This window comes from Pongo pygmaeus, chromosome 21, assembly GCF_028885625.2.
Source record: "Pongo pygmaeus isolate AG05252 chromosome 21, NHGRI_mPonPyg2-v2.0_pri, whole genome shotgun sequence".
Taxonomy (NCBI): Eukaryota; Metazoa; Chordata; class Mammalia; order Primates; family Hominidae; genus Pongo; species Pongo pygmaeus.
Genome location: NC_072394.2, coordinates 38,623,938 through 38,651,539, shown reverse-complemented (window position 1 = coordinate 38,651,539; position 27,602 = coordinate 38,623,938). Strand labels below are relative to the sequence as shown.

At 51.4% G+C, this 27,602-nt stretch overlaps 1 protein-coding gene across 50 annotated transcripts in view; it reads right to left on the bottom strand.

Moving 5' to 3' along the window:
- The window catches only part of EPB41L1 (erythrocyte membrane protein band 4.1 like 1), a 139,694-nt gene that overhangs the window by 12,689 nt on the left and 99,403 nt on the right, over positions 1-27,602 (bottom strand). For 5 of the 50 annotated variants that reach the window (XM_063659193.1, XM_054467189.2, XM_054467190.2 and 2 more), the window contains 8 exons: positions 26,040-26,188; positions 25,034-25,069; positions 22,374-22,556; positions 10,484-10,894; positions 7,994-8,098; positions 5,922-6,005; positions 1,367-1,453; positions 483-566 (listed from right to left, as the gene is read on the bottom strand). In XM_063659193.1, coding sequence (XP_063515263.1) covers positions 483-566; positions 1,367-1,453; positions 5,922-6,005; positions 7,994-8,098; positions 10,484-10,894; positions 22,374-22,556; positions 25,034-25,069; positions 26,040-26,188 — 1,139 coding nt within the window. The remainder of the gene's footprint in view (positions 1-482; positions 567-1,366; positions 1,454-5,921; positions 6,006-7,993; positions 8,099-10,483; positions 10,895-22,373; positions 22,557-25,033; positions 25,070-26,039; positions 26,189-27,602) is intronic. The other 45 variants (XM_063659194.1, XM_063659195.1, XM_054467193.2 and 42 more) reach the window with 29 other exon arrangements.

Here is a 27,602-nt window from a genome sequence, read left to right as displayed (position 1 = left end):
AACATCTGCTCAACGAACAAACAAATAAGCAAACACACAATTTCTGTTTCCCTCTTCTGCTTTGCTTAGAACACCCGCATCTGTCTTCTCCTCCCTCAGGTGTCCTGCCTGGCTTTCCAAGACTCTACTCAGTCCCTACTTCTTCCAGGAGATGCTTCCTGACTCTTGCAGGGCCTCCCATATGTCACCCCGTCTAGATTCCTCCAGCACCTTCTATCTACAAGGCGCACACGCCATGGTTCACAGTTACTTCAAAGAGGAGAGTATTGTTCCCCCTAGCCTGGCTGTCAACGCCGTGTGGGAAGGGCCCATGCCTAGAACAACATGTGGCACAGGACAAAGCGCACAGTATTCCAGAAGCTGGTAAACACTACAGGTTTTCTCTGTCCACTTTACAGATGGCGAAGCCGAAGCAGAACAACAGTCATGACCTTCTCGCCTGCAGCTCGGCTGGGGGCATGGGGCGCCCTGCTGCTACTCACTTTGGTGACATGGGTGGTGGTGGAGGTTGAGAGGGTTTCCGCAGTGGCGCCGTAGGTGCTGGTGAGGACATCTTTCCCGATGATCTGCAGAATATAACCACCCCCCACCCAGGGTGTCAGGTGAGGACACTGGGCTCTGGAGGGGTGGGGGCGGGATGGGGTAAAGGGCCCCGTGAAGGTGACGTTTCGAAGCCAAGATGCTTTGAGCCATTAAGAATTCAAGAATACTAGAATCTTCAGAAAACTAGACCCATCAAATTCTCAAACCCTGGAATCTGAGATTCCTAGACGCTAAGATTCTTGAGGCCCAGAATCCTAACAATACCCTAGAATTTAAGAATCCTGGCATCATGGAAGAATGACCAAAAGGATCCAAGGTGGAAACAGAGCCCTCCTGATGCCCCATCCTGTCATAGCCAGGTGCACGCTCTCTGCGGAGCTAAACAATGAGAACCACAGACTTGAAGAATGCAAGAGCTGAAAGAGACCCTATAGTGACAGACTCAGGGTCACCGGGCAGGCACCAACAGAGGCAGGTCCAGAATCCAAGCCTCTGGCCTCCTAGTCCATTGCTCTTCCTGGTTAGTAGGGAGGGCAGATGCAAAAGAACCATCAGCAGCACCACCAAGGTGAGGGGCCGCTTCACCCTCACATGCCACCAATGCCCCACTTACATGTGTGGGCAGTGGGGAGAGGGCCACTCATGAGATTCTAGCAGGCACCAGGAAGCCCTGTGGGCATCTAAAAAGGGTCCAGTTTCCTGGCTCTGCACCTAGAAGGGTGCCTTCTGGCCTCAACGCTGCACTTCCTGCCAGCCATACATGGGTCCATGCCCATATTCTCAGTGTGGAGTCCCCTAGCCTGAGCTGGCCTTGCCCACTTACCGGAGAAAGAGAACGGATTTCCGTGGCCACCGTCTGTGGGCCTGGGATCATGGCAGCTGCCCCCTTCCCGGACTTGAGACTGTTCTCCTGGGGAAACAATAGTGCTCAGATGGCCAGCTCTCAGCCGGGTGGGCCCCCAGGATGGGCGGAGCACATGGCCACGTAGCTATCACGACCACAAGGTTGAGTAGAAACAGTAGAAGCAAAGGACTGAAGGCATCGTTCAGTTCCGCCTCCTCTCATTCATCCCTTGCTCACTCAGGCAACACACTCGTTCACTCGCACATTTGCACACTCGCCCATTCAACAAACATTTACAGACTGTCTGGCGTTAGGAACACTGTAGTGATCGAGACGTGGCATTGTTCTCCGGAAGCACTAGCAGAGGAGTTGCCAGATTCAGGCTCGTGTCCTGCCCTGCCACCTTCGAGCCATGTGACTTGGGGCAGAGCCACTTCCTCTCTATGGGCCTCACAGATGCATCTGTAAAAAAGGACCCTTGCCCCAATCCCACAGAGAACCTATGAAGCTAATGGAGTAGAAAAGGTTTTGCAAACCAAAATACATAGGATAAATATAGGGGCGTAAGCTGGCTATTTAGAATATAATAATAATAATGACTTTCTGAGTGCTTGCTATGTGCGAGGCATCATTTTAAGGATGTTACATGCCTCATCTCATTTAATTCTCATAACACCAGTTGGGCATTATTTTTAATATTCCTGATTTACAGATGAGAAACTGGAGGGCAAGAGAAACTTAAGAGTTCAGTCTCCCAGCAAGTTAGTGGTAGAGCTGGAACTTAACTCCATGTTGTCTGACTCCAAGTCCGACACACTCTGCACGCCACTCTGCCCTTGGGAATCTTTCCCTTCAGACAGCTCCCTTGGCCCTACCTTAAATTCTAATTGCTAGATCTTCCTGGAATTGTCCCGACTTACTGCCCCCGATGTGGCGCCAGGGCCCAGCTGCCTGCTTCTACCTCCTACTTTCTGCACCATCTCAGAGCTCAGCCTTGTCTGTCCAGGGGCCCAGAACTGTGTCCATTCTGCAGGTCCTCAGTGGCCTTACCTCTGATTCTGGTCCGGGCATGGCACTAGATCTGGACTTCTGTCTACCAAGGGACAGGTGAGGACAGAAATTTGCTGACTTTCCCCTGCCGCTCCTACACCTGCATCCTGCTGAGGTTGCCAGCAGCCTGGTTCCTTGGTACTGCACCACAAGGCATGTTCCCAGATGCACCTGCAGTTCCAGAATGTGGCCCAGCAGCAGACTTTCCAAGGGCAGCTTCCGGGCTCAATGCTTCCTTTCCCCTTAACAGCCACTAACACCTCTGAATCCTAGCATCATTCTGGGAAGTTCTCCCTTAAAGCCTCTTATTCTCTCATTGTTCTGTCTTTGCCAGGGCAAAGCCTCACCTCCACCTTCACACTAAAAACAGAGGCCACCACTAGGGACATCAGTCATTCAAAACAAGGCACCCTCTGCTCCTCCCTTCCTCTCCTGTATCCTTGGCCAGTCCCGTCACCTGCCTCCAGGAGGAGTGGTTCCTCTCCCTGACCAAGGCAAACTCAGCCCTCTCTTCCTCCACATTCAGGCTGTCCTCACTTGCCACCCGCTCTCTGGGCCACCTCGGCTACTCAACAGCTTCTGCTGCCTCATGGAGGTCAAAGTCCCCTATCCCTTCACCTGTAGCCCAGATCTTTCTTGGACCCCAGGCCTTTAAAACCAGTTGTGTCCTAGACATTTTCCCCTGGAAATGTTCCACAGGCACCTCAGACTCATCTGATTTCGAACGGAATTCACTGCTTCTTCCACTTCCAACACACGCTTGTCACTAAAGAGCACTTTCCCCCATCGCTCTGTTTATATCAGCAGTTCTCCAACTTCAGAGGCATCAGCTGGAGGGCTTGGAAAAACATACACTGCTGGACCCCACCCTAGAGTTTCCGAGTCAATAGGTTTAAGGAGGAGCCCAAAGGACCTGCCTTGCTAACAGGTTCCTGGAACCACATTTTGAGAACCATTGGCTAATGAACGGTATCACGAGCTCATCTTTCCTCTTGTCCCCTGAACATCCTACCAACGACCAAATCCTGTGCTTTCCCCCATCCAGGCATCCCTTAACCCTGACCCCTTCTCTGCATCCACCTCCTTGCACTCCAGCCCCACCCCAGCCTGGGCACCAGTGTCTAAGCTGGTTCCCTGCCTTCTCTCTCTGTCTCTCCCAGTGGCATGTGGGCCCCAGAGCTCAGGGATGTTCCCTTCTTCAAGCTGGATTCACAGTGGCTGGTACAGAACTGTATACATCATGGGTGTTCAATCAATACTTGTGGAAGGAAGGAGAGAGAGAGAAGGAGGGAAGAATTTTTTGCTCAAGTCCCTCCTCCACCGAGGTTGCTAGAATAATCTTTCTAAAACACAGAAACACATATCTGATGACATCATGTCCCTAATGTAAAAAATTTAAGTGATTCCCCATTGTCTGCAGGACAGAAGTTTGAACTTGGTATATGACATTTGAGGTCCATCAAGCTCTGGCCTAGCCTTCTTTTCCAGCCCTTCCCCCCCGACTCCTCCTCCATGTGCTTGACATCTGGCTTTCTCGACCACTGGTCCTTCCCCAAATGCTGCGCTCCTTCCCTTCTGCCCTTTGCACTTGCTTTTCCCACTGTCTAGAATGCCTTCCCCTGGGACCGTACTTTATCCTTCAAGCATAGCTCACTCAAATGTCCCTGCCTAGGGAAAGCCTTTCCTGGCTCTTTCTGGCAGAGCTGTCACCCCATAGCTGTCCTCCTGGTGGCCCCTAGGATAGCGTTATTACACTGTCCCATGAAGGCAGGAAAGAAGTAACTGCAGCTCACATCTTCAGACCACTTATTATGTGCCAGGCACTGTTCTCAGGGCTTTGCACAGATTGCTTTGGTTCCCCCTCACATCAGCCCTTTGAGGTCGTGCTATTACTGCCCTCTACCCTCACCCATTTTACAGAAGTGAAAACTGAGGCTTGGAGAGGTTCACGTGATTTGCCCAAGGTCATCCAGCCAGGAAGTGGGACAGCTGGGCCTTGTTCTCCACTGTATGCCCAGAACCTAAATACAGGGGCACAGCACATTAAAGGTGCTCATGACAGTCATTTGAATGAATGAATTCCAGCAGGCAGTATAGTTTCTTCAACTGTATCCCCCATACCAGGCAGATAGTAGAGACCAATAAATGTTTTTGGAACAAATGAATGAATAGATGGATGGATGGATGAGTAAATGAATGGTATAAGTGCCTGCTCACCATACGAACGGATTTAAATTTAGCCCTACAAGCATCCCAGTGACACGTGGTGAAGGACTGAGGGGAGAGGAGAAACTGAGTGACCAGGGAAAGGTGTGCAAGCTGGTAACTAGTTTGGACTTACTGATTTTAAAATTTCTATGTATTCAAAACCTACCTGCTGGCTAGTCTAGATTGATGGAATTACCTTCCTATGTATATGTCATGGGGTTGGCAAGAAAAAGTATTTGAAAACAACTTCTCAGTGGCTCAAGATAGATCTGGCTCCAGCACTGCTACCTTCCCTAGCCCGAATAGCGGCTGCAACCGCAGCCCCAGCCCCATGTGGCCGATGTTTACAATGGTCAGGATTAAGGGAGCAGAGCAGAGTGGCTGGGGTTGAAAGTGGGGCTCCTGATGTCAGAACGCCTGGGGATAACCTGGCACTACCACTTATTGATTGTGTGACCTTGGGTAAGTCGCTTTACCTCTCTGAACTTCAGTTACCTCATCTATAAAGGTTGTGGAGGGAAGAGCATCCACTTCACAGTGTCTGTGAGCATCCACTGAGATTATCTACTCAGTAGTCTCAGCACATTGCCTGGAACCACAACCTGTGTGCCAAATGCTATCTGTTCTGTTTAATCATGAAGGGATCTAGTGTTGCCGGGGTCTCTTAAGAACTGCAGAATGGGGATTATTGCCATTTTACAGATGAGGACACCTGAGGCCAAAGGCCTTCCTTCATGGGTCAGACAGCAAATAAGTAGCAGAACCATGAGGTCCCTCAATAGGGAGGGCCCAAAAATCCTGTTTCCAACTTAGGGTCACCGCACGCCATCTACTGACCAAGGCAAGGAAGTGGTCTAAGGCACGAGACAATGTGCAGCCACCAGGATGGGTCCACAGGAAGGACTCCAGCCTCACCTTCAGAGTGGAGGTGAGATGAGCCAATGAAATCTCAATGCAAGATGAGATTCGTGGGTGCCAATAACCAAAGAAGACCATTCTCTCTCTCTCTTTGCCGTGGCTGAGATGGTCTAGATAACTGACACTATCAGTGGGGATTCCATCGCCCACATTACTCACTTTGGAAAACTGAGGCCTGACTGTATGTCCTGTGGCAACTAAAGCCCCAGATAATAAATGGCTGACTTATGTCCCGTGCCTGATGCAGCGAGGGCAGCTCACAACTTCCTGAAGCAGCCAGGCAATGTTAGCTTGTTCTCTGGCTGTTTGGCGGGTCAGGGGGCTGGTCAGAGAGGGAAGCCTCCTGGGTTCAACTTACCATGGTGGTCGATATGGTCTCCGTGGTGATGGAGGGGGTGGTTGCTATGAACTCCCTCCCCACTGAGGCACTCCCATCAACCTGCTGACCAGAGGAGGAGTCGTTAGAGCTGGGGAGAGCCGGGTACACCTGCAGCATCTGTCACCTGGGCTCACGGCCTCCCAGTTACAAAGTGACAGGCTGTGTGAGTGAACATCACTGGCAGGGGGCTGCACACAGACCAAATCACAGAGGTGCAACAGGCCCTCATTACATTTCAACCAGTGTATTTGATAAATAAAAAATAATCTCAGACTATCTGGCAAATTCTATCCAAATTGCAATGTGTGTAATCTTTGACCTAGCAATCTCTAGGAACTGACTCTTTGGATATAACCTTTGAAAAGCTCACCGAGAAGTACGAGCAAGGAAATTCACGGCAGCGCTGATCATGAATTGCACAAAACAAAAACAATCACAGGGCAAGCCATTGGGAGACAGTGAAATAAATCAAGATTTGCCTCCTAACTGAGATGATCAAGAGTAAGGTGGGTCTATGTATGCCAGCAAGGAGTGATCTCCAAAATAATTACTAAGAAGAAAGGTAAGGTGTAAGAAAATGATCACTTCTGTGTAAACATTGTTAAGTATATAGAGATGTAGGTATCTGTATTGGAATAGGCTTATATTTTTTTCTGGGTGATATTATAAGAAAAATCCCATTTTGTTCTGCTTGAATTGTATAACCATAAACTTTTTTTGTTGTTTTGTTTTTATGTCAATAAGGGTTACTGGGCTGTGGGATCTAGGGCCAATTTTAGTTTCTTTATACTTTTCTGTATGAAAACACAACAGAAACACGTGTTACTAAAACAAAACAGGTCAGGGGGGAAAGCAGCTTGCCCAAGGTCACACAGCTCATCAGAACTCAAGAGTCCTGACCTGTAGTAGGCGGCCTCATAAACTCCTACCATCATTATAAAAGTGGGAGAAAAAAATCTGGAAACAAAAGAATTGCCCATGTTGTATTGGTTTATGTCTTATTTCAGTTTTCTCTTTCTCTCTCTTTTTTTCCCTGCCACCCAACCTGGAATGCAGTGGTGGAATCATAGCTCATAGTTCACTGCAGCTTCGACCTCCTGGGTTTAAGTGATCCTCATACATCAGCCTCTCAAGTAGCTGGGACTACAGGCATGTGCTACCACGCCCAGCTAATTTTTGTATTTTTTGTAGAGCTGGGGTCTCCCTATATTGCCCAGGCTGGTCTTGTACTCTGAGGCTCAAGCGATCTGCCTGCCTTGGCCTCACAAAGTGCTGGGATTACAGATGTGAGCCACTGTGCCTGGTCTTATTTCAGTTCTTGAGAAAAAGGTTAGTCTCAGAGCAAAAAAGCTCCTAGCATTGTAGCTCTTCTGGCCAGGAAAAACCAGGAGGGCATCTATCAGATCCTCAATCTTAACTTCCTAAGTTTAAAAAGCACAGAAGGAGTGCAGGGAATGGACTGGAAGTCATGAGCCTGTGCCTATGCCTGACAGCTTTCTCCAGGTGGTCAGGATGCTGCTTCTTGTCAAGACACATGATCTTTGGTTTTCTTCTTTCACCTTGTTCATTTTACTGATCTGATGTGGAACTCTAATGCATAAAAAATGACCCAAGGTGAGCTATTCTGACTGAAGCTGAATTGGGATCTCTCCCTCTTCTCTCCCCAAGCAGCCCCTGAGATACCTCAAGAAACCTCTCCAACTCCTCCAAGCAATGTGAATCCCAATCCACTAGTCCCAATCCACTAGTCAGTACAGTCCTCCCAATATGCCCAGGAGGAAGGGGTAGACAGGGTCATTCCCATTTTATGGATGGCTAAATGGAGGCTTTAAGAGGTATGGTCTGCCCAGGACAGGAACCTGCTTTACCCGTTGCCCCTCCCCAGGGCTCAGGGAAGACACTGAGGCACAGAAGAGCATCAGTATTAACATATGGGTTCCAGGGAAGCTGAGATTAAAAGAGTTGGCCAAGGGGTTTGGCCACAGCAGTGGGGACCCTACCACCAAATGCCCAATACCCATGCTTAGGGTACATTGGAAGGCACAAGTTACCTGGGTGTTATCCATAGCGGAGACTCTGGTCTGCAGTACGGCCTCCGGCTCAATCTTCTTTCTAATGGCCAGACTGCTGACAGTCATGGTTTCCGTTTTCACGGGCTGTAGGAAAAGGAGGGAGAATGCTCTGTAACTGAAACCCTAGCATGACCCTTGCTCACAGACAATTGGTCTGCAGGCTATCTCCTATCCCCACAGCTGGCCACATCTCTGGAAGGGTACTCAGGACAGGTAAAAGAGTCATTGTGTGATATCATAGACAAATAGCCCACGAGGAGAGCCAGGACCACCACCAGGACCAGGCAGGTGCCTGGTGCCACACACCCTCATGGTGGCTATATGCTGTTTTTTAGGCTACTATTAGAACATCTACCATTTCATTAACATACTCTATGACAGGCCCCGGGCTAAGTGTTTTCCTTGTATACATAATGTCACCAAATCCTGGTGAGCTCACCACCTCTCAGCCGCTTCAGCTGAACTCTTCTTTTTTTTTTTTTTTCCTTTTTTTTTTTTTTTTTTTTTGAGACAGTCTCTCCCTTTGACACCCAGGCTGGAGTGCGATGGTGCGATCTCGGCTCACTGTAACCGCTGCCTTCCAGGTTCAAGCGATTCCCCTACCTCAGCCTCCCAGGTAGCTGGCACTACAGGCCCATGCCACCACACCCGGCTAACTTTTGTATTTTTAGTAGAGACAGGGTTTCACCATGTTGGCCAGGCTGTTCTTGAACCCCTGACTTCAAGTGATCCACCTGCCTCAGCCTCCCAAAGTGCTGGGATTACAGGTGTGAGCCACCGCACCCGGCCTGGACTCTTCTTTAGAGCAAGAGCCACACATGCTTGGAGGCCTACAGCATCCAGGCAGGAGATGTCAATGAGCGAATAGGGTTTGTTGAGGACTGGGGTGAAGTAGAGAGCATGTGGGGTCCATTTGGGTATGGCAAGCTGTGATTATGACCTCTGAGTATAGTTGTTTTGTTGTTTTGATTTTGTTTTGTTTTTCAGATGGAGTCTCGCTCTGTTGCCCAGGCTGGAGTGCAATGGCACGATCTCAGCTCACTGCAACCTCTGCCTCCTGAGTTCAAGTGATTCTCCTGCCTCCCGAGTAGTTGGGATTACAGGTAGGTGCCACCACGCCCGGCTAATTTTTGTATTTTTAGTAGAGACAAGGTTTCACCATGTTGGTCAGGGTGGTCTTGAACTCCTGACCTCAGGTGATCCACCTGCCTCAGCCTCCCAAAGTGCTGGGATTACAGGTGTGAACCACTGTGCCTGGACTTTTCTTTTTCTTTTCTTGTTTTGTTTTGTTTTTAAGAGACAAGATCTCACTCTGTCGCCCAGGCTGGAGTGCAGTGGCACGATCAAAACTCACTGTAGCCTCGAACTCCTGGGCTCAAGTGATCCCCCTGCCTTCTTGCCTCAGCTCCTGAGTAGCTAGGATTACAGGCACAAGCCACTGTGCCTGGCTGAAGGGGATTCTTATAGATGGTTGCAACCCTGTAACCCAGCCATTCATCCAGTTAATCATCTATCAGTGCCTAGTATATGCCAGGCCTAGAAGAGCTGCCACCTGGAGGGACAGCAGGCTCGTCAGCCACTGACCTGACCGCTTTGGATAGTGCTGGAGCATAGGCATTACAGGGCAAGAGGGCAGGGGGGCAATACTTCTGCCGATGGTGGTCAGGAAAGCAAGCCCCTGCTAGGAAACTGACATTTGAACTTGGTCCTGGAACATGATAGGTTTGTAAGGCACCAAAAGGGAGAAAAAAAACCTGCTCAGAGAGTATAGCATGAAGTGAGAGCCCAGAGTGGCTAAGCTCATATTTCAATGCCAGGAATGTTGGGGAAAGGAGAGTGTAGGAGGGAGGTTGGGTCTAGAAGAGATGAGGGGGCAAAGGAATGATATGGGCAGACGTGCCTTAGAGAAATCCCTTTGCAGCTCTACAGAGGAGACCACAGAGAGGCCCAGAGACAGTCTGTCCCTCCTCAATGACCACATTTCCTCTCTTCCAGGAGTTTCCATTACCACCCTGAGACCCCAGGGCCAGATGGATTTAAACTGCTTCCCCTTCCCCGGGAAGCCCAGACCCCGGAGAGACAAGCCTGGGCCTGGATCAGGAAAAACCATTCAGCTTTCAGACCAGGCTGCAGGAGCCCCCCAGGAGTCCACAGACGCATGCTCGCTGCAGGTGCCATGCAACACAGGTGGGGGGCAGGGGGTCAAGTAAGACCAGACTACCTGTCATCGCTCGACCTCAGCAAGCGATGGGGTCACGGGGTTAAAACACCAAGGAGCGCGTGTTAGGGGTAAACCGAGACGGCAAACATGCGAGCACAGAACCATGCTGTTCTGCGGAGGGGCAGTCATGCAACACGAGACAGAGCTTCAGGCTGCAGGCTGGGTGCTCGGTCTTCTCACGGGTGGCCCGGGGCCCTCCGAGCATGCGGTGCCCAGTGGGCCCGGCTCTTGAGGAAGCTCCACTGTACCTCAAACTGGGGCATATCCGGGGTGGAGCAGGCCCCTCGATCCGGGCTGTCCTCAATGCCCCCAGACTCATCATCCTGGCTGGGGGCCCCCTTGTTGAGATCCCGGGAGAACACCAAGCCCTCAGTGTCCGAGTCGCTTTTGTCCCGGTCGAGCTCAGGCAGGCTGCGGGAGAAGTCTTCGAAGGCGCTGCCGTGGTAGTCACCAATGACCGTGAAGTCCACCTCAGCCTCCAGGCTAGATGTAGAGCTGACCGTGATGCTGGAGCACTTGCGCTCAATGGCCAGGTGGTTGTCCTTCAGGAACACTGTGTCTCTCTCCTGGTCCTGGTCCTCATCGCCCGTGTCACTCTCTGGGGCCCGGGGACGTGGTGGTTTGACTTTCTCCTCGGAGCCCTCCCTCAGCCCTGCTCTCTATGGCCAGATAAAATCAAAAGAATGGGGATGTGGGGTGGGGAGAGAGAGAGAAAGAGAAATCAAGATGGTGAATGTCAGGAGAAATCTCGGGGCTGTGTCGACATCCCGAATGGAAGAGCAGGCCAGGAAATGAAAAACACCCCAGGAAAGGTTCCTTGAAATCATAACAAGCTTAAAAAAACAAAAACGACTCAAGAGTGGAGATGCCCCTTTCCGAGGGTCTCACACTGATGGCAAAAGCAAGTACAAAGCAAACGTCCTGCCAGTGAGTCCTGGACAGGAGGCTCCATCCAAGGGTATTGGATCTGGGAGCTTATTGGAAGCAGCATTGCACGAAAGGCAGGGATGGAAGCCCGGACCCCAGGCCCATCCGTGCAGGCGGGCGTTGAGAAACAGAAACTAAGGAGGGAGATCCAGGGATTCAGGGAGACCCAGGAAGGGAAGGCAGAGAGGTTGGAGCCAAGAACTTTGAGGAACAAAAGAGGAAGCCAACATGTTTGTCAATTCCACTGAGTCTCCGGGGGAGGGGTCAGCATCGACTAGAGAGAAGAGCAATTCGGGGTCAGGCCTTTTGGGCACGAGCTTCTTGGGAGCTGAGTGCTACACCGGCTCCACCCTGAGCTCCATGAGTGGATCACGGGCAGGTCAGGGAGTAGAGGCTCTGGTCCCATCAGTGTAATTGACAACAGCGGGCCAAGGCAGTGCCTCGGGGAACCAGCAACTCTTGTCCGACATACATACCTCTCAACTGGCCTGTCAGGGATTAAACACCACACACACATTTTTGGCTGGTTCATAACATTCTCTTTAAAGACCAACCTAATACCCACGAAAGATTGTAAAGAACTTGGCTTCTGGTTCTAGGGATTCAGTGGGCTTAGACATTCACTTGCTAAGCGAGCCTCCATTTAGCCAGTTTCTGGAAGGTTGAGAGGTGTGAGGGAGACATTCCAGACAAGCCAGAGTTGAGCAGCATAAGAGGTGCTGCCACAGCAGGTGGGAACCTAAGGCGGCGATGCATCCTGGCCGGGTGAAGGTGACCGGGTCATCAGGGCACAGAGGGGCTGCAGAGACCTGAGGGCCCGAGGGGCTGGCGAATCTCAGGTGCCCCCCATTCCCAGGGGTGTTGGCTGCTAAGTTGGTGGAGCGCTTCTCTTCCCTGACCGCATCTCCGGATTTGTTCTGGATTAGAGAAGACAGTTAGTCTTAAGGAGGCAGAAAGAAACTTGGCAGTGGGACTGAGAGGGAACCAGAAGCGAAGGATGGAAACCTCTGGACTGTCAACTTTCCCAAGGCGGGAGAACCAGGGATGGGAAAGGATGAAGAAAGATCGCTGGACAAGCCAAGCAAGGTAGGCAGGAACCCAGCGGGTATGAGCGGCAAGGCAAAGCAGGTGTGTCATTTGCTGGTGGTGGCGCCACCTTCTCCATGGGGGTTGTGTGACCCTCTGGGCACCAGGTCACACCAAAAGCTGAGGGTCTTTGTGGCCAAGCTAACATGGGCCAAGCAGAAAAGCCCATCGTTCAGCCTGAGCTACACCCAGGCCCGTTTAGGGAAAAAACTCACAGGGATGGATAAGCAGCCTCTGATTGCAGTAATGACGAGGGGCCACTGAAACATGCTTCTAAAAACTACAGAGCATGCGGCCAGCCCCCATGGGCGGGGAGCAGCGGTGGGGGCGGGGGCTCACGCGGCCAGTTACCCCAGTTCCAGTAGCTTCTGCCAGCGTGGTTTCACAGCCCGAATCGGGGGACACGGGCTCTAGTTCCATGCGCGCTTCCTGGTAGGTTGCAGAAGTGTCCTCCCCGAAGTGTCTGGTAGCCAGAGGTATCACTGTGGAATGTGTGGCTTTGGGGCTGGCAAAGTCCCCTGGGGGCTGGAGTTGGGCAAAGCCCAGGTCTGAGAGCGTACTCCGCAGCTGCTCTGCCTGTCCCACGGGGGCCTCTGAAGACAAGTCATTTGGAAGGGCCCTTGCTTCACCCTCGCTCGTTCGGCGAGTTTCAGCTCCGTGGGTCTCAAATATCCGAATTTTATTGGCCACTGAGGTCTTGCTAATATCTTCTAGGGAGCCCTCTTGGATCCCAGCCTGGAAAGAGGTCATCTCCCTTTGCTTCCCTGAAGGGAACCCAAACCCCAGAGGTATGCGCCCCTCAGCTTCTTCAGGGACTACTCTTGGCTTTCTGCTGGCGATGGGAGGAGGCCTGCGCTCACCTCCTGTGGCAGGGGACACCACAAACCCTACTTGGTCCTTGGGCTCTGGGCTGGCTTTTGAAAGATGGACATGTCTAAGAAAGGGCTCCCTGAGCTCCGAAGGCTCCCCTGACCCATGGGAGGTTGGGCTTGGAGAAGCTTCCTCCAGAGCTGCCAGGTCCTCAGAATGACCAGGGGAGGCCGAAAGGGGAATGATCACCTCCATGTGAAGAAATGCTGAAGCCTCGCGGTCCTTCAGCTCAGCCCCTCCTTTCTGGGTGGGAACCACTCCCCTCTCTTTGGGTGGGAAGTTGCCTCTGTCTGGTTTGGCTGGCTTCCTGACATTCAGAGGGATGGCCCGAGGAAGGGCGCAGGCCTGGGGATCGGAACGCACACCCCGTCCTCTGTGAGGAGGGTGCTTCTTCAGTTCCTCTGTGGGACTTTCCTCAGCCTTTCCCAGCAAATCTCCACTCACAGGGTTCCCTTCCTCTTGGGCTGCGCTGGCTGTCAGGTGGGGAAACTCTCCTTCCACTCCCCACTGGGCATCTTCCCAGCCTTCAGCAAACGTCTGTCCTGCAGGAGATCCCTTCAGGTCACCAGGTCCTCCATGGTTCTTGGGGGTCCCTGCCCCTTCCTCTGGGGAAGCCATGTGGGCTTCGTCCTTGCTCCTGCTGGAAGCAGCAGCAGAAACCTTCAGGTCTAAGGAATTCAGCGTCGGCCTGGGCTCACCTCCAGGAGGGGCATCCAGGCGCCCTTTTCTCTCCTCCAGGGGTGGAGGGAGGACTTGGTCTTCTGAGTCTTTTTCTTCATAATTTAAATAGAAGCTCCTCTCTGCAAAGGAGGTATCAGTTTCATTGCTCGACTCAGCTCTGGCTTCTGCGTGGGCTGGATCCAATAGAAACGACTGGAGTCCTCCCTTGTTGGAGGCTGGAGAGAGGACGTCCACCTCTGCTGGCCTGGTCCCTGGAGCAGTGGGTCTCCCACAAGTGTGGGGCTCCTCCAGCCCCTTCCTCAGCTCTGTCTGGCCCTCCGGCTGACCATCTGACATGCAGCGGTTCCTGATGGTTGCCTCTCTGGTGTCTGCCCTGAGCTCAGAACCCTTGAGGAGCTTTTCTGCCAATGTGCGGCTGGAAGCCAGGGCAGCCCCTCCTGGGCTTTCCCTGATCCAGGGGCCTTCCTCCCCCACTGACTCAAAGTCTTCAGGACTCGCAATCATTTTTCCTTGTTGCTGGGTGTTTGCTCTTCTGTTTCCCACCATTTCTTCTGTGGCCACTTCCACTTTGAACTTGTCCACCAGAACGTCTACCTTGGAGAGTCTGCCGTTGGCAAGGATACCAGCAAGGCCTGCCTGCCTTTCTTCCTGCTGCATGGTGGTCACTTTTAGGAGACCGAGCTCTTCTGGCCTAGTGTACTGTCTTTCTATAAATACCCAATGCTCTGAACCCTGTGTTTCAATTGGAGCAAGAAGAGTTAACATGAAATATCAGGTACCTGAAGAATGGGTGAGTTTTTCCCTTTGTAAGAGGGGACCAATCTACCACTGAAATGTTTGACTTTGGGACAGCACATCCCCAGAACTGGCTGGGGAGAGGAAGGCATGACGTGCCAGCCATTCTCATCAAGGTCCCTCTTCCCATCAGGCACTTGATAAATTATTGACCAATTTTCCTCAACCACTGCCCCCAACTTGATAAAATGGGATGAGGTCTTATGCCCTCCCCATGTCAGCCATGGGGAAATGGAGATCCACAGATGGGCCAGGACCCTTCCTCTTCCTCTTTTAATAACATAACTGCCACCGTCAGAGGGGAAAGTCGTTTCCATCACATAGAACCTTTGAATGTTAGAGTCAAAAGTACTCTTACAATGTTATCCAGTCTCATTTCCATATTGTGTAAATGAGGAAACAGGTCTAGAGAAGGTCTGTGACTTGCCCAAGGTCACTGTTAGTAGAAGACAGAGTCAGGAAAAGAAAGCCTGATTTTTGAGGCTGGAGATCTTTGCTAACTTACTTCACAACCACGGAATATGGGTGTCAACTGTGATCTAATGGCAAATTGAAGGGATGCATTAAGTTCCACAGGCCACAGCCTGAAATCGAACCTTTCTACGAGGGCTTCTGGGAAGAAAGCAGAGTAGTCATGGAGATACCACATGGCCAGGTTAGTGCCAGGCACCACAATGGCTTAAACAGCTTTAACATCGTGGTGTTCAATCTAAAAGAAACAAATACCAGGGCCCATTCTAATTCTAACAAAACCCATAGAAAGAGCAGAAAAGGACTGAATAGAATGCATCAAGGAAGGGAGAGAGGTAAAGATCTAAGCATCATCGTGCATCAAAAGCACCAGAGGCCAAGCGCGGTGGCTCACACCTGTAATCCCAGCACTTTGGGAGGCTGAGGCTGGCAGATCACGAGGTCAAGAGATCAAGACCATCCTGGCCAACATGGTGAAACCCCATCTCTACTAAAAATACAAAAAATTAGCCAGACATGGTGGCATGCACCTGTAATCCCAGCTACTTGGGAGGCTGAGGCAGGAGAATTGCTTTAACCTGGGAGGCGGAGGTTGCAGTGAGCTGAGACTGTGCCACTGCACTCCAGCCTGGCGACAGAGCGAGACTCTGTCTAAAAAAAAAAAAAAAAAAAAAAAGGCCAGGTGCGGTGGCTCACACCTGTAATCCCAGTACTTTGGGAGGCTGAGGCAGGAGAATTGCTTGAACCTGTGGGGCAGAGGTTGCAGTGAGCCAAGATCACACCATTGCACTCCACCCTGGGCAACAAGAGCAAAACTCCATCTCAAAAAAAAAAAAGCACCAGATCGCAGCACTGTTAGGCCATCTCCCAACAGCCTCTACCTCCCCCAAGAGTTCTTCAAACAATGCCTGGGAGGGGATGATGGACTTCTAGGGTGGTTAGAAAAGCAGGAAAGTCACTGGGCTTTTCATCTTGTGGCCACAGGATACTTCCCACAAAATTTTAATGCAAGTCGGCTATGTGACAGAAATACAGAGCTGCCCTGGTAAAGTTGGGGGTGTGGGCGGCCTTAATGCCCTGAGGTACCTACCTCCTTACTGCCCCAACTAGAGCCCCTCGTGATACAGATATGGAAACTCAGACCTGGAGAAGCATCTTGCCCAAGGCCATACAGGGAGCAAGTGGAAAGGCAGGCCTTGAACTCAGTCTCTGACGCCACGTTCTGTGAAGTGTGTCCTCTCCACCCTACCATGACCACCTCCACAGGGAGACATGCCCAAAACTGCTCCTGGCAGCAGGAGGGAGAAGGTTTATATGACCTTGGGCTCCTTTTCAGGTTATGACTTGGTGAGGAGTCTGTTAATCCCACCCCACAGGGAGGAGTCTGTCAGATCCCATAAAACCTGAAACATTTTGAAGGCCCAAGAGAGCATCATAAACCCTCTGTTCCCCACTGTGTTTTCAGAAAATCTCTCTGTCAGGGAATCAGAACCCATTAAAATAATCTTGTCCATGGGAAAGCAAGATAAAAGGAAGGGGGGAAGGTCTAGGTAAAGTCTGGGGTGGGTTTCTGAGCTTTTACTTCAGGTCATTAAGCCTTCAGGACTACAGCTCCTGAACCATCCCAAAGGGACGTGCTTTGAGAGCCTACAGAAGCTAGGTCCCTTTGCTCATTTCCTTGAGAAGCAGGTTCCTTCAGCTGCCTCCATTCCAGCTGTACTGACATCCGCCTGGCAATGATGGCCAAAGCTAATCAATGTGCCTCCTTCTGGAACATTCCTGCCCCAATTCTAACTGGCAATTAGGCTAGATAAGCAAGAGTGAGTGGCGCAGGTGCTGGCAGAGAATGAAAAGTAAGACTCTGCAGGAAGAAAGGGGAAATGTATAGTGCTTGTTAGTTACTATGTGCCAGGCAATACCAACCCTTTGTCTAAGTTATTAAATTTAATCCAAATGGCAACTTGTGAAGCAGATATCGTTATCCTTATTTCAGAAGGGGAAACGGTATCCCAGAGGGGAGAGGCCATGCACAAGATGACAGGCTGAGCAGCAGGGGACAAAGTAAAACGTAGGATCCTGAAGAGGAAAAGAAAACTGAACAAAAAAGAAAAAAACTTCCACGGTGCGAAGGCACGGGTAGAGCCACACACCTGGCCCGAGGGGTTGGCGTGAAAGTCGTTCTAACCCGAATCACAAGATGGGATAATATTAGGGTAGCCCCAGGTAGCCGCAGCCCTGCAGCCATTCTTTCTCAAGCCAGGGGACCGTCGGTGTCTTGCTCAGAGCGCCCCCTGCCGACAGACAGGGGCACTGCAGCAAGGGAAGCTAGCAACAGGGGTGGGGAAAAACAGAGCCAGTTGGGCTCACAGCTGTCTGCACCCAAGGCACAGACAGGAAACTCTCCAGCCTGGCTGTTCTCCTGAATCCAGGCTGTTCAGGCCCCTCCTGGAGCTCTGGGTCACATTTGGGGGCCTGCCTTTTTTTTTTTTTTTTTTTTTGAGACAGAGTTTTGCTCTGTCGTCCAGGCTGGAGTGCAGTGGCATGATCTTGACTCACTGACACAGCCGCCTCCCGAGTTCAAGCGATTCTCCTGCCTCAGCCTCCCCAGTAGCTGAGATTACAGGCACGTGCCACCACACCTGGCTTATTATTATTATTATCATTATTATTATTATTATTTGTATTTTTAGTAGAGACGGGGTTTCACCATTTTGGCCAGGCTGGTCTCGAACTCCTGACCTCAGGTGATCCGCCCAACTCAGTATCCCAAAAGTGCTGGAATTACAGGTGTAAGCCACCATGCCCGGCCAGGCCTGCCCCGGCAGGGGGTCCAGGGTAAGGGGCCCTCCAGAAACCATGTCCTGGGAGAAAGTGGGAAGAGAGTGAAGTGTTCTAGGGAAGGGGAGGGGAGGTGTTCAAGTCTCCAAAGGGCTGGCCTGGAGGAGGATGCAGAGCGGCAGCAGGCACCACCGGGCAGAATGAGACCTACAGGCTGCTGATTTGAAAGGGCAGGTTTTAATTCAACACGAAAACTTCTCAATAGTTAATGGGCTGCCGCCAAGGACAGCAAAAGTGCCTGCTGTGGAAGAGGCTGGATGGACATTTGCAGGAGAATGATGGGGGGGTGGGGTGCAGGTTGTGGGCTCTGCTCCCCAAACGGGCACCTTGGTCACAGGAGCATCTCTGTCCTTGGTCACAGGAGCATCTCTGTGTCCAGGGCATCTCTCTGGCCCTGTCCTTGGTATGCTGTTGACTCCTGTCCGATTTCCCTCAAGAGAGTGCGCGGATAGTTTTGTTTTTATTTTTAGATGGAGGAAAAATTCATAGAGTAGAAGTATGATTTATGTTTTATCACTTATGTAGCTCATTTATATCTTTCTTAAGGTTCCAGCACGTTTGCAGCAGCTATAGAAGTTTTCTCTGAGAATGGAGAAAGGTACAGGCCCTCAGAGGACAGCATACGTCAACAGGGGAGCAGCAGATATCGGGGAAGAAAGTTCTGCCCAGATGATCGCTCAGTACCTTCCAACCCTGACAGTCCATGAAATCCCAGGAGAGGAGGGAGTGCATCCTCCTGCCTGGGCCTGGATTCTATACCCAGCATCCATGCAGGACCACAGGAAGTTCAAAGAGCCCTCCACTTGCTGCCGCCCTGGGCATAGAAGCAGTGGCCTCCTCATTTCAAACACTTGCCTGACCAATCTCTCTACAACCCTAAGGATACTCCTTAGAGAAAGATGTCCACTTTTGCCTGCCTCCTTGATGGGCCCAAGCTCCAGGGGAATTCAGGGAAGACACAGGCAGGGGATGCCTGGAATGTCGTGCCCTAACTAGCCACTGCTAGACCATTCAGGCTTCTGAACAGAGACAAGACCTTAAGGTAGAAGGCATTTGGGTGCCATGACCCCTGACCCTAAGCATAGAAGTCAGAGCCTGCCTCTAGCATGATCCCTGACGCTAAGCATAGAAGTCAGAGCCTGCCTCTAGCATGACCCCTGACCCTAAGCATAGAAGTCAGACCCTGCCTCTAGAGTTACCTGCCTCACCAGGGCCTGAAAGAGGGAGATCATTCCTGCCTCTCCTTCAAGGCCAAAGGCAATGCAGGCTGTTCTGTCTTCCCAGAATGGTTGCAGTCCTGTCCCTCCTGAGAAACAATGGATGAGGGAGGGGCTGGCCCTTTATGGATCTCTGGGATGGGGACATTTCCTTATCACAGCATGGGGACAGCATGGGTTACCCATTGCTTCCATCTGCTTGGCAGAATCTGGCACATTCCCCTCACCCCAGAGAAAGGGTTTTCTTAAGACCACAGAGGGTGGTTCTGGGTGGGCAGGAGGAAGGGGCACAGGAAGGTGAAGACAGTAACCTCAGGAGATGCTGCGAGGCTTTTCTGAGTGAACACTTCCAAGCCTGCGGCTGCTCCAGGCTCAGGTACCAAGTCCTGCTGAGAGATGTCCTGGGTCCTCTGGGACTGCAGGGGAGGCCCAGAGCCAGAGGAAAGGGAAAGAGGGAGGAAGGGAAGGAGAGACAGAGACAGGAAGACAGGGAGAGAGAAAAAGTAGGAGAGAGAGACACACACACAAAGTCCATAAATAGCCCAGCTTTTTAAGTCCCACATCTGTAGGATTTGTGGATTAGGTCAGGGAGTAGCCACTCTGTTGGGTGAGCTCGGGAGGGACTGCCCTTCTGAACCACTTAAGGGAGGCAGGCCCACAGTCAGCCCCAGTGCCCTTCCCCCATGGCCTGCCCACTCTCATTCAGAGATGTTGGAGCCATACCATTTAGACTCTGGCTCCAGATGTCTCTGGCTTAGGCTATGGTTCAGTCGTGCAGTTTGGATTACAGCCCCCTTTAAACACTGAAACTTGGGTTTGGCAAATGGGAACAGTTAAAGTTCCCTCTGTTTTCCCCTTGGCCCAGATGAGGCCCAACAATATACGAGGAGGCTTGCTAGGAATTCTGGATGACACAGGCATCTTCAGGATGCCCTCCACAAAACTGATTTTGGGATCAGGGATTCTAGTCACCATCAGCAATAGCCCCATGACTGCCCAGCACCTTCCAGTTGAGAAAGTGCTTTTATATTCATTATTTCACTCCACTTTCCCAACTACCCTATGGAATGACCATTTTGGTCCTCTTGTAGATGGACTAGGCAATGCGGCTCAGAAATGGGAAGTTACTCACCCAAGGAGCCAGTCTATCCTTGTCTATGGCACCTCCCCATCTCCCAAATCTTCAAAGGCCCCTAAATGCCAAGGGGGGCCTGTAAGCCAGTTCTGAATGGTCCATAGCTCCAGGGTGAGCTCCTGGACCATAGTTCTTTCCAGCAGTGGACTATACTTCTTGCGGCTGAGCGGGGCTGGGAGGTGGAGCAGATTCTACCTTTTAGTAAGACCCATCTTCTAGCAGTTCCAGCTATCACCAGCAGGTGGGGCACACCCTACACCAGGCTACACTGAGACACTCCAGAGCTCTAGACCTCACTTCCCAGGGCTCATCCTCCCCTTCTCTTCTGGAGACTCACTCTTTCAGTAGTCTCTGCATCCCACCTCGCCCACAGCCAGGCCAAGCTTGGCCAGCCCACATCAGGATTGATTAGAGGCCACGCTGAAGGGCAGAAGAGGGCACTGTTCACTGGATCACTAGACCAGCCTCCGCCACCCAGCCCAGGGTCTTGCTTGTGCCAGAGGCAAACAGAGGCCCTTCGTGGATGCAGAGGTCTGCCCTTCTTCCACGGCACCAGCCTTAAAGGCCCCCAAAGCATCCCTACTTCTGTGACTCACAAACCAGAAAGCCACCCCAGTAGCTCTCTCTGGACTTAGGCCTTACTAGACAAAGCCGTCTGTTATCTGGCAGGTTCAGGCCATAGTAGCACTGATTCAATAAAATGCTCTGCTAATTAGATCATGGGTGCATCACCAATTTTCAAAGCATTAGAGGGCAGCACACATACAATTGACTCTCTACCTGGTCTTTATGTGATTTGGTCTTGCTCCTAGGCAGCTGTGATTTAATAGCAAATACAATAGCCTGGGTCACAAGAAAATTGCATTCTGGCTCCTCTTCCATCAGCTAAGACACTGAATAAGTCCTTCCTCTTTCTGGGTCTCAGTGCCCCTATCTGTAAAATGAAGGTTCTGAGCAGGTTCCCAGGGCCCTTTCAACTTTTATTTTATTTAGGAAAGGGGAATTTTATTTCTTAAAGAAAAGTCATCTGTGAATGCCTCTAGTTAAATTAGTATGCTTGACTTTAACACTTTGGATTGAAACATGCTTTCTTTATCCTGATTTGACGTTAACCTCCTCTGTGGAAGAGTCTGGAACTCTCAAGTGAAACAATAACTCATACTGCGCATCCAGGTACTCTGCTAGTCCCTCTAAGTGCATTATCTCACTTAATCCTTACAACATCCCCATGAAGTAGATGCTTTTATTATCTCTACCCAACGAGTCTCAGAGAGGTTAAGTAACAAGCCCAAAGTCATCCAGCTGGCAGGCAGCGGAGCCGGAATTCAAACCCAGGCAGTGTAAGTCTACACCACAACCATATTTGAGACCAGTAAGCAATAGCTTCAGGGAGAAAACACCTAAGTATAAACTGGGGTAAATATCGCCAAGATTTAGCAAGGGCTAAAAATACTGACTTGAGAGTCTAAATGCAGTGCTTCCCCAAATCCTAACTTCATCTCTTCTTCAATCGAGAAAACACCCCACTCTTTCCACTCAGAAAGGCAGGTCATGTGAGATCCTTTTCTGAAGCCTCAGAAGCAGGTCTGATTTCTGTGAAGGGCCCATTCCCCTCCAGTGGACTACGAAGCCCCTTCTAGGAGGGACCACTCCCCAATCCGTGTTTTCACAATAGGCACAACAGGGTCTGGTTCTGGAGAGAGCTGTTGGGATTCTCAAAATGTAGTGCACATGAGAAGTCTCTGCAGCACTTGTCCAAATGCCGATGCCAGCACTGAGTCCAAATATCTGATTCAGTAGGTCTGGGCTGGGGCCCTGAAACCTGCATTTCTAACCAGCACCCCTTCCCCATTATACTCGGGCTGATGGAAGGGGAGTACGCCAAGCTACCATGGGTCTTGAGTTTTTCAGGTTTTAAGTTGGTCTCCAGGACCCAGGATTCCAAGATTTAGTGAATTCATCTCCCTTAGCCTAATCTACCACCCTCTCCATCCCCACCAGCCCCTAAGCAGCAATGGGGGAAGCATATTGGTGTGGAGGATGAGTGTAAGTCAGGATGTAGCAACCCAATGCCTCTTTACCCAAGGCCCCTATCGAGGGGTTCAGGGCGACACCTACCTCATTGGCTTTCTCAGGGGTGCCCTTGGGGGAGGGGGAGGCGGGGGAGGAGGGCAGCCTGCGCTCCCATTCCCAGTCTCGATCCCGGTGGATGAGTTTGCTGTTGGGCTCCTTCAGGGTCCTCTTGAGCTCATTGATACTGGCCTGGTGCTTCAGCAAGACGTCTTCTGGCTTGTCTAAGAACTAGGGATAGATGGAGAGGGTGGTGGTGTTAGGGGAACAGCTCCAAGCAGGGGATGCAAGATGCAGGGATGATGGCAGCAGTCACCATCACCACCCTCCACCAGCAACGTGATTCCCACTCTGACCTGTGTCACCCTCATGGCAGCCCCAGAGACCAACCAGGGCAAGGAGAACCACCCCAACAGGTACACATCCCAAGGCACAGAGCACTGAAGATGAAAAAGAGATGTCTAATCAAGCCACCTTTGCTTCTCCCTTGCCTGGCCCTACAGCCTCTGAACAGCCAACCTCTACCCAAAGCCCACAGGTCTGGGTGAGTTCCCTGTGGTGCTATAAGCCCGGTCTTAGTCACAGAGGTGACTTCCCTCTGTTACAACTAAGGCATAGCAGGCGGCAACTGCCAGAGAGCTATAATAACTCACTAATCCTGTTCACTGGGCTGCTCTGGCTCGTTCAGGGGCCTCCTAGATCCCTCCTGGATCCCAGTGTCCACTTTCTGGCCGAGACTTGGGCCACTGTACTTAGCAGGATGCCCAGTCTGGGCCCCTCCTAGCCCAACATGCACAACTGCTCAGGCCCTGGGGAGGCCCACAGTACAGATCCTCCTCAAGCCAGGGACATCCAGAAGAATGGCCAAGCTCCCACACTAGGGACTGGGGCAGGAAAAAATTGCGTCTAGTCTCCTCTGTGATGGGACACTACCTTCCCCAACCACCCTGGACCTTCCAGATACCTTTCAGGTACTGACTCACCAATAGCAGACAGGGTGAGATACAGCCAGATAGAGAAACTAGAATGCTGTGGAGTGTTCAGGAAGATTAGGAGAATTAGAGACCAGGAAGAAGAGCAGTAAGTCCCGTGGCTGGGCACAAGAATTGAGCCAGGTATAGCCGGATCTGTAGGATTCTACCTATATGGGTAGTGTTCCTAGCCAGTGCAGCATGACAGTCATCTCCTTAGGTCAAGGGAGGACGAGCTTTGCGCAGGAGCTGGCAGGGACCTGCCAAAGCTGTTTATCTGGCTACTTCTGGGGCAAAATGGTGGCTGGCAGCCCAAGGACGCTTATCTGCAAGGCTGCTTAAAAATTCATGTTAACTCAATTCAGGACAAGAAATGGACAATCTCAGCTTATTAAAGTCAGATCAGCTAATTCTGGAAGAACCACTGGAAGGTAAGCTTACCCTTGGACAAAGCTAGAATCTTCCCCTGGGCTCATCTCTGGTACCCAAGGATCCACTATGGCTGACTCCTAAGCTACCTCAGGAAGGAAACCAATCCCAGTGAGGCTCCTGCTTTCCCTCCAGACATCTGTCTGTTCCTCGGGCATCCCTTCCCAAGCTGAGCTGTCCTCTGGACAATAGCTGTCTGAGAAGTCAAACCTGATGGTGCTTGCACAGGGAGAGGGTTTGGGCTGCAATGGGTAGTGAGTCCCAACCTGAGATGTGGCTTGTCGTCTTCCATCACAAACCTACCCCACTGCCTCCGTGGGTGTGTTATGTCCCTGAAGGCTGTAGGGAGCAGTGGGATCCTGGGATCCTTAAAGGTTAAGGGCATTGGAGAAACCTAGTCTGAATGCTTTGCTGTGCAGACAGGGGACTGGGGCCTGAGGGGAATTTCCCAAGACCTTCAAAGAGTTGGTGGCAGAAACGGGGTTGAAACCCAGATCTCAGAACTCCAAGGCAAGGCTCTTCTTATGTCCCAGTCTCTGGCCCTTTCCCTTGGCAGCCCAAGAATAAACCCACTTCTCTTGCAGTTAAAGTTCAGATGAAGAGTTGGTGACTGTGTGAGAGGGAAGAAGTGGTTAACATGGAAGGAATAATTTGGGAAGCAACAAATGGGAAGAAGACGAGGAAAGGAGGAGAAAAGGAGGAGGTTTCTGCCATAGCTGAGCAGTAATCGACCCTGCCTTGGGGAGGTGTAGGACTGGAGTTGGGGCAGATGCAGATGTGCTCTGAGGCACCTCCCTCCCCCACCCCAATCCCCACTCCCACATCTGACTGCCAATAGATACAAAAAGAAGCTAGGGGTGAGGACACAGGGGACACAGACGAGATGGAGGCAAGACCAAACAGTGCTGTCGGGGAGGAGATGAATCTAGGGAAGGGGTGGGTCAGGGGAGATGTGCTAAATGAAAGCACAGAATGGCCTGGAAGAGCTGGTGGTGCAGGTGGGATGGTCAGCAGGTGAGCTGCAAGTATGGAGGACTGGGTGAGCTGGGGAGAGGGTGGGAGGGCTGAGGAAGGAGGGAGAGATAGCCGATTGGCCAGGAGAGTCTAAGAAGGGAGCTGGAGAGATAAGCTTAGCGGGTGGCAGAGTGGGGAGCAAGGACGGCTGCAGAGGGGGATGGCTGGGGAGCAGAGATGAAGTTGAAGCTGAGATGGTGCCAGGGAAGTGAGCCTGGGATGGACTGTGGGATGGTGACAAATGAGCTAGGGATGGGAACGGCTGGGTAGGGAGGGACAGGTCCCATGCAGTACCTCCTGCTTGTGTCTCGGCGTGGTTTCCTGCTCCGGCTAGTGGGATGTGGTAGGAGGGAAAGAAAGCAGCAGGGTCAGTAGAGCAGATGGATTAGAGATACCATGATGGGCTTGGTCCAGCAAGGAGCCCAGAGCACTCACACTCGACCAGGTGGAGGCCAGGGCAGCTGGGTGGGCCACCAGCAGGGCAGTGAGGTAGTCGGAAGAAGGTACAGGTGTGAAGCAGGGCGCTGTCCCAGGAAGGCAGAGAAGGGAACTAGAGGCCAAGTGGGCAGAGCCACACTGGGCAGATGGGATGTGAGAATGGGGTTCCCTGTCTCTTGCTGTCAGTGGGAGCATGTTCAAGGCCCTGTGCTCACAAGGTAGATGGAAAGAAACCTGCTGAACAACTATACCAAGAGGAAGCTCTCCCTGGCCTGTGCGTGCACACACCTGTGTGTGTGCATGTTGTTTGCACATCTGTGTGCATGGATCTAAGGGTGACGGGTGCATATATCTGTTATTAAATGTGTGTGAGGCTGAGGTCATGCACTCCTGCATGAGCATGTAAACACAGATACTGGGAGTGTGTGTATGCACCTGAGTGGGGCCTGGGGAAATAGAAAGGGGACACACTTGAACCTCACACTCCTGAGAGCTGTTGGTGACACCTGGTCATGCTCTGAGGAGGAAGAGAGCGGTGCAGATCCAGATCCCAGTCAAAGGGGCAAATTAAGAGTGTGCAAAAGGAGGCCTGAGTCCTCTAGGGGACAGAGTGCCCCTCTGGAAAAGCAGGGCAAAGCTGGGGAGAGTATAGGGCAGGCAGCATGACCACTCCCATGCCTGCCCCATCCCGGCAAGGGCCAGGTATTGAGAGATGACCCAAAGGCAAGGCCCTGCCATGGTGCACTCCATAGCAAGGGTGCTTGGCCACAGCTGGAGGCACGTGAAGGCCAAGGCCGAGGCTAGACCTCAGGTCAGCCTCCTGATCCCCAGGGCAGAGGGTATGAGAAAGCCAGGCTCCTACCTTTAGCTCCTTGATCTTGGTTGGAGTCCTGACCTCTCCCTCCTCAGCCTCTGACCGTCGCCCCCCAGACTCGCCATCCTCATCCCGCTTGTCACCGTCAGGCCCTGCATCGTGGTTCTCGCTGACCGAGGCTGGGCGGGAGAACTCTGCTGAAGTGGGTGGAGATAGCCAGGCAACCATGTGAGACCGCTCCCAGAGAACAGAGAACCAGCCCAGCCCTGCCCAACCACGCCTGGAGTGGAGCCACCTCTTCCACACCCCTCACCCATTGCCCAGAGGGGTGAAGTAGACTTCTGATCACATGGTCAGTGAGTGGCAGAGCTGCCTCCCAGCCCAGGACTCCTTCCTGGTTTCTACAGCACTAGAGCCTGGCTTCAAATCTCAAATCCATCTGTTCTTGACTGTGTGACCTTGGGTAAGTTACATAATATTTCTGGGTCTTGGTTTCCTCATCTAGAAGCAGTGCCTGCTTTAGAAAGCGGAGGTGAGGAATGAACAAGCTAATGTATATAAATATTTATGGAAGAGTGGCTGGCACAGGGTGAGCCTTCCATCAATGGCGGCCCATAAATGTTGCTGTTTTGGTTGTGGTGGTTGTGGTAGAATACTCAACTTGATCATCATTTAGCAACACACAAACATTGTGAGATTAGCTTTCCCAGCGAAAGCTAAAGTCCTAAAATTTGCAACTGATTTACCTTCTTTATAAATTAGGGAGAATTCAGGGAGATGCCTGCAATAACACCTTTCTCACTCACTGGTATTCCAAAATGCTTTTCTGAATAGGAAAGGAAGGGGTGGAACTAGACTTCGCATCAGGCATTGGGCATAATCCGACTATGCCCATGGATTGTGTCTTGGTGGAAAATAGGCTGAAAAACACAGGTTTAAAATAACCAGAGCTCAGATTATCCTTGGGGTTGGCCTAGATTTTAAAAAGAGGATAATTATCCTTTCTATTCATATACACTCACTTTGCAAAGTACGCATTTATGCATATATTTCGTTTGATTTACACAATACCCTATGTTGATGGCTGGAATGGGACTGACTTATCCCCATTTTACAGAGGATGACTGGAGACATCAAGGGGGGAAATATCCCACTGGTGACTTTTTGGTGAGTTGGGACAGGGACCAAGGCCTCCTGGCTTAGAGTCCATGCTTCTGTTCCTCTCCAATGAGCTTCACCAGCTCTGGGCTAACCTCTGCTGCCTGCCAGAATCTGGACTTCATTTGGCTCCTGACATAGTAATGGAAGCTACAGGAGAGGGACCTTTCCCTTTGCATAAACCCCAGTTGTCAGTCCTCTGTCTACCCAAGGAGAAGAAGGAGCTTCTTCAGCCTCAGACGAACCCTAGCAGAACTACACATCTTTCAAACATGCACAGGAGTCCTGAGACAAGTCTCATTTTCATATACCAGAAAAAGTATCAGACTTTCTTAATCACCTGGCAAACTCCTAGGTATCCTTCAAAACCCTGCCCAGTTGGCACCCTTTCTGCAGAGCCATTTCTGCCCCTTCTAGACTTAATTCCTCCCTCCTCACAGCTATTCTACATTC